This window comes from Nicotiana tabacum, chromosome 4 (assembly GCF_000715075.1).
Source record: "Nicotiana tabacum cultivar K326 chromosome 4, ASM71507v2, whole genome shotgun sequence".
Lineage (NCBI taxonomy): Eukaryota > Viridiplantae > Streptophyta > Magnoliopsida > Solanales > Solanaceae > Nicotiana > Nicotiana tabacum.
In genome coordinates, this window is record NC_134083.1 from 2833010 (window position 1) to 2848760 (window position 15751).

The following is a 15751-nucleotide window of genomic DNA, read 5'->3' on the forward strand; positions in this document are numbered from 1 at the left end:
GTCACATTTTATATGGTGGTGGTTATTAAGTTTAATAAAAAATGATCAAAAGTACATTAACTACAAAAGCTTGTAACTAAAAATAAAATGAAAAAACTAAAGTTAAAGAATTTCGAGAAAGTTTATTAAAATAGATTTAAAAAAACATACAGAGAGAGCCACTATTTAGTTTTCAAGTATTCACTTACTATTGATAGAGAGTTTCTCGCCTTCAGAGGATTAAAAGTCATTGAATAGTAAGACTTTCTTTTCCAAAATAGTCATAATACTTTAGCTTTTTAATCAATCTTCTTTCTTTTGATTTTATCCTCGGATGATTCTGAAGGCTAGTTAATATTACAATATGCCAGTTGGTAAATATTCGATACTTTGGGCGTAAATGGAACATGAAAATACGATGTTTTTAAAATATAATTCAAGAAATACTGAGTAATATACTCCTAGTAACTTATCTTGCCAGATAATTTATGTTCACCAGCATGGAATCGCTAGCTGCGCAATCTATTGCAGTTCGTATTGTATTGTATTGTATTGTATTGTATTGTATTGTATTGTACTGTATCGTTTGATATATACAATATTTGGATAGATTGTATCGTTTGGCGTTGTTTCATGATATCATGCACTAACAATATGAAAAATAAACTTGCAATATTATAAAAAAAATTATGATACGGGATAAAATTATTATATAAAAAGGTAGGGTAAATTATAAAATAAAATAATTTAATAGTAATGAAGGGTGAGACTAGAGAAAAAAGACAAGGTAATGACGCGACCACACCAAATTGGTCGTTACATAAAGTGGCACATTTCGTCGTTACGTAACGACAAATTTAACGATCCGATACAATAAAATTTAAGTAACAACCAAAACAAACATCGTATTTAAAGTAACAATATGCCTTACTATTTTATTTATTTGACACTAGGAATATGCTTATTATCTTAATCATATCTACGAAAGTCTCCTTTCACTAAATTAGCAGTTTATCCATTCTACAAAAAGGCTTGTCCCTTTCTTGTAAGTCGCCCAAAACAAATTTATGTACTACATTTAAACATTTTTAATATATAAATATAATTTCCTCTCATTTATACTTTTTAACAGTAAAAGAAATTTTTAATGTTACGTCTTCTTCAATCAATAAGAAACAATTACTTTGTCCTCTTCTTTAATTAACCAATTACAGCATGCTACGTCAATGTGTAATTAGTGAACATGCTTAACTTGTCGTCTGAAAGTTGACCACAAGGATTCCATTCCATATGTCTTAATCAAGTCCTGTTTCTTTCCATAATTATTTGTAGGAGGACTATCTTTTATCCAGCAGAGAGCAGATGAGAAAATTGAAATTTAATACTCTCTGTCTCCATTAATGCAGTACTACACTTTCTAATTTTGTTCATTTTCTCTGTTGAAGAATAATAGCACTCGCCGGAAAATATGGCTGATGATTTTGCAACGTCGGTGGACATGGGATTACAGTTAGCTAAGCGAATTTACTACGGTAAAAATCCACCGAAGCCACTGGTAATGGAGAAAAAATCATCTTTTACGGAGATTAATTACCTGCCGACGGGGCCAATGATGTACGCTGTAATTAGGGACCCGTCGATTGTGGATAATCCTGATATTCCGAGCTATCAGCCGTACGTTCACGGTCGTTGTGATCCGCCGGCGTTGATTCCGCTTGACATGCACGCGATTGGAATGGAGGTGGACTGTTATATGGACACTGCTTTTGTAACGGTCAACGGGAGTTGGCGCGTGCACTGTGTTGCTTCTAGCCGCTGCTGTGATTGTCGCTTCGCTGTACCAATGGGAGAGCAGGTTTTGTATCTTTTGTTTATTTGCAAGTTTATTGTTCTTTTCTGGAAATCGTTCTGTTTATTTTGGGGCTTCCTTTTCTCTCTCTCTCTCTCTCTCTCTCTCTCTCTCTCTCTCTCTCTCTCTCTCTCTCTCTCTCTCTCACACACACACACACACACACACACACTTTTTTAATGGTTCTGTTTCTCTTCCCATGAACGTTGAACTTCTGAGTTTGAGTTTCAGATTCTATTATTGAAGTGTTATTTGAAGTCACTGATTGCGAGATACATGGATTTCTGTTTTGATGCTTGATCAAACGAAAATTGGCCTTTTCCATACGGAATGAGCTTGGTTCGCTCCGTTCTCTTTATTTTCATGGTAAAGAGAGCGACGCTATGAGTTTCCTGATGGTTGAAAATAAGTTTTATGCACTAACTGTATAGAAAATATTCATTATCGGGTCACTTATTACCTTATAAAAGAGGGTCATTTATTAAGTATTCCTGCTATTACACGTTAAAATTCACTCGTGGTGTGTATAACTTAAATTCATTGAAAATACACCAAGGAGCTAGGATAACTCTTCTGTCATGGAAGCTAGAGCATTTAAGGAATAAAATAAAATGTTCTTTCCACCCTCTTTTCTTTCTTATATTGGAGCTGGTTGTTTGATACAAGATATCATGACCAAGAAAGTTGGAGATAAAGAAGAAGAGACGAGAAAAGAGAAATTAGGGGTTTGGTCTACACGAAATAAAGCTTGGTCGTATTGACCAAAGCTCTTTATCTCCTTTTGATACAAAACACTTTGGATATTGAAGTGTCCACTTTAGATACTGTTTCATTTTAGTGCATGTGAGCACGTGACAATGTATATATTTGCAAGCCCACAAATAAGAATAGGACACCTATAGAATAAAGTAACATATTTTTATTCTTTTATGCCGTGTAAATACATGTAAAGGAAGAGAATAAAATACAAGAAACTTTTTTCATCATTGTCTTCTTTTCAATATTCTTACATGGTATCATAGCAGTGAAAGCTCGATCCATCAGTCATCTTCCTCATCTTCATATAAATCTTAAACAATGCCTGATAACGCTGCAACCACAGTGGCTCTGAACACCACTGGAGTAATCCCTATAATCGACTCAAACCATGCATATTTTCTTCATTCTTCTGATGCACCAGGAATGTCTCTTGTCAACACAGCTTTTGATGAAAGAGGATTCCAAGGATCGAGAAGATATGTGCTTATAACACTATCTGCTAAAAATAAAATAGGATTCATCAATGATGCTTGCCCTGCTCCAGCTCTCACTTCCAGAGACTATCAGCATTGGAGTAGGTGTAATGATATGGTAACATCCTGGTTGCTCAACTCATTGTCCAAAGACATAGGAGACAGTATCATTTACTCTAAATCTGCTAAAGATCTCTTGACCAGCCTTGAACATAGGTTTGGTTAGTCAAATGGAGCTAAGCTCTATCACCGGAGGAAGGAATTATCAAGGTTAGTACAGGGAACTAGTGACATAGCAAGCTACTTTACAAAACTCAAACGTTTATGGGATGAATTAGATTCATTTAACTGTGATGTGAAGTGCAGTTGCTTGTGTGTCTGTGAAGGGGAGCAAAAATTAGAAAAGTCACTAGATGATGAAAGGCTTATTCAGTTTCTTATGGGTTTAAATGATAGTTATGGTCAAGCAAGGGGAACCATCCTGATGATGAACCCCCTACCAATCATCAACCATGCATATTCCCTGGTATTGCAAGATGAAAGCCAGAAAGAAGTTTTTGCTAACCCACTCATTTCTCCAGATTCTTCATCTTTCATGGTAACGAATCAAAACAACTTTGCACAAAGGAGTGCAAGGCAGATGCAAAGGAACCCAATGCAAAATCAAAAGTTTGGGAACAACATCCAAAAATGGACTAACTCTACTCAAAGGAACACAACTTTCAAGGGAAAGAAAACTAAGTTTTACCCTAATGTAACATGAAGTCATTGCAAGAAAGTAGGTCACATTGTCAGTGATTGCTACAGAATTATAGGTTTCCCAGAATACTTTGAATTCACAAAGGGAAATCAAGTTCACACCAGAAGCAATAGAGCATTTCAAATTGAGGAATCAAATCAAAACAACAGCAATCAGAATGAAGTACTCAATCAACACCTCTCACATGATCAATTATCACAGCTGATACAACTAATCAAGCAGGTTAAAGGTGCAGATTCGGGAATTTCTGGAACATATATCAATGCTAATGCCGTGGCTGGTACTATTGCTAGATATTCAGGAACTTGTCTTTCAGTTTTTAATTCTAGTTCATGGATTATTGATTTTGGAGCATCTAAACACATGTGTTTTGACTCAAATGCCTTTATTTCCTTGACACCCCTCCCAGTCCCATTAAACATAAATCTGCCTAATTCTTCCTGATTTCATTTTAGAAAATGTATTACATGTACCTAGTTTCAGATACAATCTATTATCTGTTAACAGGTTTTGTTTACAATTTTATTCTATTCTCTTTTTTTACCTCTGGTAACTGTATGTTGCAGGGGCTTTTAGTGAAGAGGGCACAAGTTTTTGGTAAGGCAATGGATGAACTATACCTTTTGGAACCAAGTGGAGTTAGAAATAGCACAAGTGGTACCACTTTCAGTTTTAAATCAAAATGTCTTTAGTCAATTGTCAGTTTCATTTCCTTTTTCTGCAAACTCAGTTTCAGATGTAAGCCTTTGGCACATTAGGTTAGGGCATTTGCCCTTTTCATTAATGAAACATCTCGGTTTTATTTCTTTACCTTCTAACTCTGATTGTTTATGTCAAATTTGTCCTAAAGCTAGGCAAACCAGAATTTTATTTTCCTTTAAGTCAAATTAAATCAACAAGGGCATTTGAGTTAATCCATGTAGATGTTTGGGAGCCCTACAATGAGTCAACTTACAATGGTTTTAAGTATTTCTTGACAGTTGTAGATGATTATAGAAGGCAAGTTTGTACTTTCCTTATGAGCACCTAAAGCAATGCTTTTGGACTCCTTAAAAATTTTCTCACAAAGGTGGAAAAATAGTTTGGTGTAAAGGTACAAAAGATAAGAACATATAATGCTTTTGAACTTGGGAAAGGTTCTTAGGAGGCAACATTTTTAGCCTCTCAAGGAATGCTATATCAAACATCATGTATGGCAACCCCTCAACAAAATGGAGTGATTGAGAGGAAGCACAAACATCTTCTGGAAATTGCAAGGGCTTTGTTGTTTCAGTCTAAGCTTCCTCTTCTTTATTGGGAGAATGTGTACTAACTGCAACCTATTTGATCAATAGGTTACCTTCTAGAGTGCTTAAAGGAAGGACACCTTATTTGTTCTACTCAAACAAAAAACCTCTTATAAACAATTGAAGTGTTTTGGTTATCTTTGTTATGTATCTACTTTGACTAGTGGAAGAGGTAAGTTTGACCCAAGGGCAAAGCCCTGTGTGTTCTTAGGTTATCCCTTGGGATAGAAAGGTTATAAAGTTCTAGAGTTGGATACAAGAAGAGTGAGTGTATCTAGAGATGTGTACTTTCTATGAAAATCAGTACCCTTTTGCCTCTACTACTACATCTACAGATTCCTTTTTTCCTGTTACATCACCCCTAGAACATACTGTAGACTTATCATCAGAACACATAAAGGATGAGCCCGCTATTCCCAGCTCACCCTTACCTTCACTGCCTGCTTTTTCAAATCCAAGCAACTCAGCACCCTTCCTTCAACTTCAGGTACAAGTTCTATTTCCCAACCTAGATGATTTACTCATTCACCCTTACCTATATCCCTTCCTGAAGTCAGAAAATCCACTAGAACACATAATCCACCCTCATATCTCCAGGAATATATGTGCAACTCAGTCTTTCTCACAGACCTCACAAACTCTTGCTTCACTGCACCAATCCAGCCCATTGTTCTACCCTTCACAGTTCTTTCTCCTATCAATTAGTCTATACTTAATTCCACCTCCTACTTTGTTGAACCTACTTCTTACTCACAGGCAGCTTTACACCCAGGGTGGCAGGAAGCAATGGAAAAAGAATTGGAAGCTCTAGAACTGAACAAAACCTCGGAGGTTGTGCCTTTACCTTGTGGAAAGAAAACACTTCCTTGCAAATGGGTCTACAAAGTGAAATACAAGTCTGATGGATATTTGGAAAGATTCAAAGCTCGTTTGGTTATTAGGGAAGACACTCAAAGAGAAGGGATAGACTTTACTGAGACTTTTTTCCCAGTTGTAAAAATGACAACAATTAGGTGCTTACTTGTTATTGCAGTGAAAAAGGGATGGAAGGTGTCACAACTAGATGTGAATAATGCCTTCTTGCATGAGGATTTGCAGGAAGAAGTGTTTATGAAATTTTCAGCAGGGACAACACCACCTTTACCCAATCATGTCTGTCTTTTGAAAAAAATCACTATATGGACTGCGGCAAGCCTCAAGGCAGTGGTATGTAAGGCTCACTGCAACCCTAAATTTTAAAGGATATTCACATTCTTAAATGATTATTCCTTATTTTTTAAACAATCAGCAGGAAGGATTATCATAGTTGCAATTTACGTTGATGATATTCTAATCACAGGGGATGACTCTATTGAGCAGGCAGACCTCAAATCTTTCCTTCACTCTGAATTTAAAATAAAGGACCTAGGGGATGCATATTATTTTTTGGGATTTAAGATTATAAGGGAAGCACATGGAATAATTTTGACTCAAAGGCGCTTTACCTTAGATCTCTTGTCTGAATTTGATTACATGAGCATGCGCCCGGTTTCTTCTCCCTTGGATCCTACTCAGAAATTGCGAGCAGAGGCAGGGACTTTGCTCCAAGATCCCACTTATTATCGTCGGTTGTTAGGAAAGTTGAATTTTCTAACACACACCGGGCCGGACTTGTCCTTTGCGGTGCAACATCTTAGCCAATTCATGCAAACACGTCGTCAACCCCATTTAGATGCCGCATTCCATTGCCTCAGGTATCTCCTCAAGGACCTAGGATTAGGGCTTTTTCTGAATTCAAAGCCTAATTATCAGCTCCTTGCTTTCTGTGATTCCGATTGGGGATCTTGTCCTCAATCTCGCAAGTCCATTAGCGGGTTCTTCATCAGCTTTGGGGGTTCTCCCGTCTCATGGAAATCAAATAAACAAACCTCAGTGTCATTATCCTCTGCTGAAGCAGAGTATAGATCTATACGGAGAGTCACAACAAAGGTTACCTGGTTAGTGCGTCTATTGACCGATCTTTCTATTTCCCTTCCATTGCCAATAGATCTCTTCTCCGACAGTCAGGCTGCCATTCACATCGCGAAAAACCCGATTTTTCACGAGCGTACCAAGCAAGTGGAGTTAGATTGTCACTTTGTCCGGCAGCAATTTTTGGCCGGAATCATCTCTCTTTCTTACATTCCTTCACGTTCTCAGGTGGCTGACATTTTTACTATACCCTTAGCAGGACCGACACACAACTCCATTATTGGCAAGTTGGGTGTGGTTACACCCCCCTCTAACTTGAGGAGGGGTGTTGGAGCTGGTTGTTTGATACAAGACACCATGACCAAGAAAGTTGGAGATGAAGAAGAAGAGACAAGGAAAGAGAAATTGGGGCTTTGGTCTGCACGAAATAAAGCTTGGTCGTATTGACCAAAGCTCTTTATCTCCTTTTGATACAAAGCACTTTGGATATTGAGGTGTCCACTTTGTCCACTTTGGATACTGTTTCACTTTAGTGCATGTGAGCACGTGACAGTGTATATATTTGCAAGTCCACAAATAAGAATAGAACACCTATAGAATAAAGTAACAGATTTTTATTCTTTTATGCTGTGTAAATAGGAAGGGAATGAAACACAAGAAACTTTTTCCATCATTGTCTTCTTTTCAATATTCTTACATCTTATGCTTTCGAATGACTTACTAAATTGGTCGGACATTCTATGTTGCCATTCGTTCTAAAATTGCATTTTTTTTGGTCATTAACTCATACTCAAGGAAAACGAAGCATACTGACAGCAATTTTTGCCCAACATTTTCTCTTTAGTATGTATGTATACATCATTTAAAAGGTTTTTAATGTCTGTAGTTACTTGAGATTTTTCTCGATGGAGAGTGACAATGTATTCTGAAGTACATTAAACTATTTGGTTAGCTAAATGTGGGGAACATTTGTAAATTCCTCATTTGATCAGAATCAAGTCTAGGCATTGCATAGAAAGAAAGAGTCACAGAAAAATAAAACTGTTGCATATGCCCCCTAGTTTGACAGATGAATTACTGGGGGCTGAGGCTAATATAAGTCTTAAGTCTGCTGGAGAGAGGCGCAAGTTGTATAACCTCATTACCTGATGAATGAGACTATCATGAATAATTGGTGGGTGGCGCAAGTCATTTTAGGGATTCTTGAGTTTCATTGTGATTTTATCCTATTAAACACTGCTGTTTCATAGGAACTACTTCTTGACTGCGATATTTGTCATTCTATCGTTCTCAAAATAGATATCATTTCTCTAACAGGGTTCAGTTCTAGGTGTGGAAGTTGAAACACCACCAAGATCATATTCTACCCAATTGATTGCATCAAATGATACCAAAGATGCCAGTTTAGTAGCCAATGCTAAAGATGGGTTCTTACTGAAACGCCAGATATACACGTTAAAGGTCCCTCAGGTGATTACCATCTCAAACTACCAACTTGATTATCTCTCTCTTGCTTTGGCTTTCTTTTTCATTCCTGTTGTGTTTCAAGAAAGGGGCTATATTTGTCTACTTTTGGATCTTTCAAGGTTGCCGGAGGTTCTATTCTCTCCATTAAAGTCAGTTGGTCACAGAAATTACTGTATCAAGATGGTCAATTTTCCTTAAATATACCTTTCAGTTTCCCATGGTATGTCAATCCAGTTGCAAAGCTATTGTGTAAGAAAGAAAGGATTCAGTTGAACGTGAACTCTGGTATGGGGACAGAGATTTTATGCGAAAGCTCTAGTCATCCTTTAAAGGTGAACCTTTTTCAAACTATCTAGTCATGAATATAACAAGTGATAATTTTTTTTCTAACCCCTTTTACGTTTTCTCTCTAGGAAACAAGACGTCTGGCCAGTAATTTAGGATTTTTATACGAGAGGGAAGTTCGGGCATGGTCGATGAATGACTTCAATTTCTCGTACAAAGTAAGAGCACCTCCTTGGTTATCTTTTTTGCTTCCTTTTACTTCTTTCCTTTCCCTCAGTTTGAATGACAAGGGGTACTTGGAGCTTCTTTGTGAACTACTCTTAGTTTTTCATTAGTCATTTCTTTTCTTTCCTTCTTTATTTTGAAGAGCTTCATGAATCCTCACTAATACATGCATATTACCTTCAGGTCCCTTCAAGCGAGATCCGTGGGAGTGTGCTCCTGAACTCTCCGTCTATGCTTGATATTGATCAGAGAGAAATGTTTTGCTTCTATCTTAACCCACCAACTGTCAATAGGAAGAAGGTTAGTTAACCTTGTTATAACTTAATGTTTTGAACGTGAATTAATTTTTGATCAAAATGTAATTTTAACCTGTGATCCCTGAATCCTAAAAATGTTATATTTCGTCACACTACATGTTCAACTAAATGTTATTCTTCATTCTGCTGTACATATTAAAGCTAAGTCCAGCCAAACCAGGTCAAGCCTGCCAAATCAGAAAAATAGGTAAAAAAGGAAAGGATTGTGTTAACCCTTTGTTGCCATGGACTTTATCATTGGAAACTACAGTTCATAAGACATCCAAACTACCTTATACACCTTGTCTCCTTTGGCATCCGGCATAATACTGATGTAGCTTTGCCTTCAAGTTTGCAGCTTGAACTTATAGCTCAAGCTCAACTCAGCCTCTCCTCTTGCTCTACATAGTATTATTTGTTTCTATTGTCATCTTGAATCTGTCTCTATAATCCCTCTTTGCAAACCCCTATTGGAGTTTTAGAGTATGATTCCTGCACAATTTGAGTAGGCATCTCTTCTTTTTATTTAGAAAAGAATTTTTCTTTTTACGAATTTGTTATCTGTTCTTGGGTTACTTAAATGCATATATTGTTGATTTTTAGGTTTTCAGGAAAGAAGTGGTATATATTGTTGATATAAGTGCAAGCATGCAAGGAAAGCCTCTTGAGAATGTCAAAGCTGCACTACTGGCTGCCCTCTCTAAGCTCAATCCAGCGGATACTTTTAACATCATCGCTTTCAATGAGAATAGCTTATTGTTTTCATCATCCATGGTGACATCAAGCAAGGAGTCAATCGGACAAGCAATTCAGTGGATTGATCAGAATATTGTAGCTGAGGGAAGTACTGACATTTCCCTGCCTCTAAACCAGGTGACTGACATTCAGCTCAAGATGGCAAATCTACTTGGCTCTTTCCTTAAGATATTATATATTCCGGCTTAGTAGTGTGACTTTCCTTTACTATGAACTGGCATGATAATGCCTATTATTTCCAGAGAAGAGTACTGCACGGAAAGCGCAATTAAGTAGAACTTCTATTTGCGTCCTAGTTGGCTCAGTTGCAGATCTTGTAGCTTTTTTTTGGTTAGTTTGACTTCTGACTATGTGTAGAGGATATACATGTACTGGGAGGACGGAATAATTGAACAAAAAGATCATGTGGATGATGCATCCTAAATTGACTCATGATGTGTTCAATTTGATAGAGAGGATTTTTAGGTCATTTGTTAATACTCAATTGATGCAGAGTCTTAGAATAGGGCGGTTGCTACTAGCTCTAACTGTTTGATCCTTGTATCCCTTTTATTTACCAAGTTAATTAGCCCAAATTTTATCGCACCACACATTTAATATTATGATGGTGATTTACTTTATCAAAAGATGTGGCATTATGTTGATTTCACATTTTTTTGGCACATTTTAGTCTCGTAATCTGCCCTTGTAAACTCGTTCAAGTCAGGCAATAGAGATGCTATCAAAAAATGGTGATTCAATTCCTCTTGTTTTTCTAATCACTGATGGATCTGTTGGAGATGAAAGAGAAATTTGTGAAGCCTTGAGGGGACAGTTGATGAAGAGAGGCTTGAAAGCTCCGCGAATTTCGACTTTTGGCATTGGTGGGTTTGTTTTTCTTTCACATCTCTAAATTACTTTCTACCCCTGCTTCAATAGCGATTCTCGAGTGCTTAATTATTCATCACTTATGTCTAGACTAGTTCATCATTTTGTATATGAATAACCACGTAGCTGAGTCAGGAGCAATTGTGACAGAATCTAAATTGAAATCACACTGAATTTTAAATAAGAGAAGCATATATAAAAGCTTAAGAGGGATTTCCCTTCAAGTCATATCAATATGGGAACTTTTTCTTTTAAGAAAAGTACCCTAACGAGGGAAACTAGTACACATAGTGCCTCTAGACAAGTTTTAAAGTGTATGTTAACTATCCATGTCTTCAAGAATATTGCATGTAATCCATGTCTAAGATCATATAGTTTCACGGCATGCTGTGTCCGTTGTCAGCACCGTCGATCGTGTTAAATTTTCTTATTGCCTTATCTTATGTCTTTTTATTGTCATACAAGAATTAGTGTTGCTTTACTTGATTGTTCCATCATAGATAACTAATTTTGTATTTGTGCTTATTTATGTCCCTTTCTCGTTCTCATCCTGTCATCTGCAGCAGCTAGCTTATTTTTCTGGATAAGTGAGCTTAAGTAGTTCTGTTTCTCAAGCTTTTCCTCGATGCACTCTCAGGTTTATACTGTAATCACTACTTCTTGCAAATGCTTGCTCAGATGGGGAGAGGTTACTATGATGCTGCATACGATGTAGGTGCGTTTAATTCTACAATGTCGCATCTTTAGTAATTCTGTTTACTTTTCTCAGGGCAATAATTTGTGCATTTAACTAAAAGATTTTATTTTTATGCTAGAGTTTCAACGACTTACTTGTTGAGCCTCTTCAATGCTTACTAAGTAATTGCAGAAAAGCCAGTCCTGGACTCTAATTACATTTGAAGTTTCCTTCTTTTTAGGATAAACTTAAAAACAGAAGCTACTGCATATTGGTTTTCTATCATCTGTTTAAATACACATTTTGGCGAAAAATATGCCAAGACTACTATTGTCGATAAATAACCTAGCCAAAATGTTGAAATATCACTAGGTGTCTCAACATGGCATGAAGATCTACTTTAATTATAATGAAAAAATAGAAGATAAAATCTATAGCTTCTTTCTTCACTAATCCCATCTTTAGGTGTCTCAACATGTCGATGGAGTCCGTAGCCTCCTCGCATTCCGATCTTAGAAAGATGTTCTGAATAGTTACTAGTACTTGTTATCACCCTCAGCCCAAAAGTTCTTAGAATTAACTTTTATTTAACACAACATGATTCAAAAGTACTTGAATTTTGACTAATGATTTTAATTCTTCACATTAATTTCCCTGATCAGATTCAATCAGTTCTCGGCTAGAAAGACTACTTAACAGCACATCATCAGTCATTCTTGCGGACCTGAGAATCGATGCTTTGGAAAATCTTGATTCATTTGAGGTATATAAACAACTACATTTTCTTTATAACCTGAGGGGAGAGAAGAATATCCCAAGTGTAAATAGATAATTTTGCCCCATCGCTGCTTTCAAAGTATCACTCTCATAAAATTTCCACTATAGAGTACACTGCTTAGTTAGTTTATTTTTCTTTTGCCATATTATGGTCCTTATGATATAAAGATGTAGAAATCAATAAGAAGCACAACTTTTCTGCTATACTACGTGTACTACTTTAAAAAAATGTGATTTCAGTATAACCCGAACTTAGTTCAGGTGATATAGGCTGGTACTTCTGTAGAAGTGAGTCAGGATCGATTAATGTGCTTGTTTGAAATTGAACTCTACAGTGGTCAAATGTACTTAATCAGCAGCATCATACATGCCCTTATTTTTATTAATCTCTGCCGTCTATCTGACAGTTCTAGCCACTGTTCTTGCTGCAGCTATATCCATGTTATCTGCCAGACCTGTTGTCTTCAAGATCACTGATTGTATCTGGCAGATTATTTGGGAACTGTCCTGACTCTATTAAAGTTAGCGGTACTTTAGCAGATTCGAGCAATTTCGTGGTGGATGTCAAAGTGCAAAAAGCTAAGGATTTTCCTTTGGAAAGAGTAAGGTCTTCCATCTTGAATTCCTTACTGAAATGCTAATTTGATTTACCTTTGAAGAGGAGGAAGTCATAAGAAAAAGTACTTTGTGTATGTGGTAGTCTAGCTTTTCCTGGATTTCGTTTTTGCATGACTTTTCCCTATGTCAACAGGTTCATTCTATAAACCATCTACCTTTCTTATTCCCTGTATATAATCGAACAGATATCACATTTGTACTTTTTCTTGTGTCCGCATGCTTACATGAACCTTGCTGGAAGTGTAGAAAGATATTTAAACTTATGCTTGTTTCCTTACAAAGGTTTTCGCAAGGAGACAAATTGAAATGCTAACTGCCAATGCCTGGTTTTCCGGAAGCAAGCAACTGGAGGAGAAGGTCTGTCTAATGAATCTTGAGTTCTTATAGTGCTGCATAAATAAGTTCCGATAAATGATGACATGTTCATTGCAAGTCCTTGCAACATTTAAGAATTTAATAATCGTGCTTTGGACATATAGCCCAATCCTTAACAGCTCCTGTGTATTATTTTATGGTGCTTTTGATCCTAATGCTGCAACATCTTTGCGTGAAAATCATTATTACTTTTTCTTGATAGTATTATGCTCACTTAAACTATATATATTTCTGCTCCTAGGTTGTGAAATTGAGCTTGCAAACAGGGGTGCCTTCAGAATATTCCAACTTGATTTTGGTTGAAAATAAAAAGGAGAGGCAGACCTCTAAATTAGAGGTAACAGATGAGGTATGCTTTGGTTTGATTGGTTTGTCAGTGTCTAGTTTGACCAAAAGCTCTTTATGATTTAAAAATGATCTGATTAGTATATCATTTTGATCAGTATGAGGTAATTATAACTGGACATATACTTCTGTACATGCAAACTAGCTTTCTTGTGTTTTCTGTATGTCCATGATTATCAAAATCTTGTAAACTGCAATAATGCATTAAGCTTACGTAAGGAATCTGTTAATGAAAATTAAGCCTCTGGCTTTAATTGACGAGACCAGAATTTTGTGGTAGTGATTAGATTTAAGTAAACATCTATAATATAATACTCCTAGTTTGCTCGAGGAGAATACACACATCCGACCCCTCTTCCCCCAATTCTTTAGCCTTCAAATGCTGATTTGTTCCTGAACTTTTCATGATATGCAGAAGACCTCCGACTTGAATGTCAAGAAAGTCATATACCTTCGAGCACTAGGTTTTGGTTTCGGCAACTTGAAGGCCACAGTAGACAATCTTCCTGTGGAAGCAGCAGAACCCAAGTTGCATGAAACTTCAGAAATGGTATTTGCAGCTGCTTCAAACTTTTGCGGCAAACTATGTGACTGTTGCTGTTGCATGTGTTTCATACAGTTCTGTTCTCGGGTTAATGATCGATGTGCTGTTACTTTAGCACAGCTTTGTACAGCACTTGCTTGTTTTGAGTGTTTTAGTTTTTGTTGTGAAGTCTGTGGAGAATGCGGCTAATGGCAGCAACTACATAACCAGAGCTGTATCAGATATGTAGTTTGACCGTCATTTCTTATATTATGTATAGTTGTACTAAGACAATTGAAGAAATAAAATATAGAGGCTGACAATGTAAATTTACAGCTTCAAGTTGCGAGTCGGACTGCTGCAAGAGTGGTCACTTAACTAGTCGTTTTTTGTCTTATATTGACGTATAATCTTTGCCCTTTTTTTGGTATAATCTTTAAAATGAATGAGAGCGTTGGAGCAATGTAAAATCAGTTCTAAAACTACATTACTTTCCCTTTGAGGTGCTAAGAATGCTTCGTGCGTGGCCTTGTCTTTTTTTATAATCTTTTTCAATGGACGAGTAGATTATATGTTAGGATTAAATTATGAGGTTGGTGATGTTGTTGAATAGCGAAATAATGTTCTTCCAGCCCAAAATACATTTTAAATGTGTTGCACTCTTTTTATATACAATCACGTACGGTCCATTATACATTACAAAACGTTATATAAATTTTAGAACTATTGTTCGACTAAGTTTTTTCGTCCATCCATCATACCATTGAAGGCAGTACTGGAGGCAAATTTTTTACCAAAGAGAATAAAAAGTAAAACTAGCGGAGGCAAAATTGTTACCAAAGAGAATAAAAAATAAAAATAAAATAAACATGTAGAAAAGTCAATAAAATTTATCATCTAATGTATATATAAAGAATTAAAATTTAACTTTATAAAAATAATATATTTTTCGGGGAAGAGTGTTTGAATTTTCGAACCCCCTTTCCTCCGCCCATGTTGAGTGGTCCACTTCGATAGGTAGAGAGGATGGCATATCATGCTAGTTGTCTACTCGTCTCTAGAAGTTTCTGATAGAAATTGCTCTAACCAATTGATCGAATGGTGTAGATCCACTAAACGTCCTCACTAATGTGCAATTAACTCATTTTGTAAGGCTAAATCATAGGCTTTTTAATCACAACCCGCAAATGTTTATGTTTGACCAAAAAATATAACTTTCGGTTAAACTATTAAATTTACTTGGTACAGGGCTAAATCTAACTAAGGATAATAACTCTAGATATTAACACAAAAGCGTATAGCAGATGAGACAGATTTTGTGTATGGTTGGTGACAATAAATGTAAAAATACTCTTAAAGCAAGAACATTAAGGTGATATAACTAACAATAAGTGTCAATAAATGACATTTAAGTAAATAAAGAGAATGATTCACCAAATAATGGATGGGTGGGGCGAATATTTTGCATGACAATGATGAATGACA

At 36.3% G+C, this 15751-nt stretch overlaps 1 protein-coding gene across 14 annotated transcripts; it reads left to right on the forward strand.

The window, feature by feature from the left end:
- Positions 1–1282: 1282 nt before the first annotated feature.
- On the forward strand, positions 1283–14608 carry LOC107788804 (uncharacterized). 14 transcript variants are annotated; one of them, XM_075251234.1, is made up of 15 exons: positions 2201–3330; positions 3427–4100; positions 4387–4477; positions 8387–8526; positions 8643–8855; positions 8937–9026; positions 9217–9333; positions 9933–10202; positions 10792–10948; positions 11590–11667; positions 12291–12391; positions 12837–13007; positions 13306–13380; positions 13640–13747; positions 14159–14608. In XM_075251234.1, the coding sequence occupies exons 2-15, from the start codon at positions 4083–4085 to the stop codon at positions 14474–14476; spliced, it is 1947 nt and encodes a 648-aa protein (XP_075107335.1). In that variant the 5' UTR covers positions 2201–3330; positions 3427–4082; the 3' UTR covers positions 14477–14608. The 14 variants fall into 14 exon arrangements, with proteins under 14 accessions (XP_075107332.1, XP_075107331.1, XP_016466008.1 ...); XM_075251231.1 differs by lacking the exons at positions 2201–3330; positions 3427–4100 and adding an exon at positions 1283–1834 and having other exon boundaries at positions 14162–14608; XM_075251230.1 differs by lacking the exons at positions 2201–3330; positions 3427–4100 and adding an exon at positions 1289–1834.
- Positions 14609–15751: the final 1143 nt, after the last annotated feature.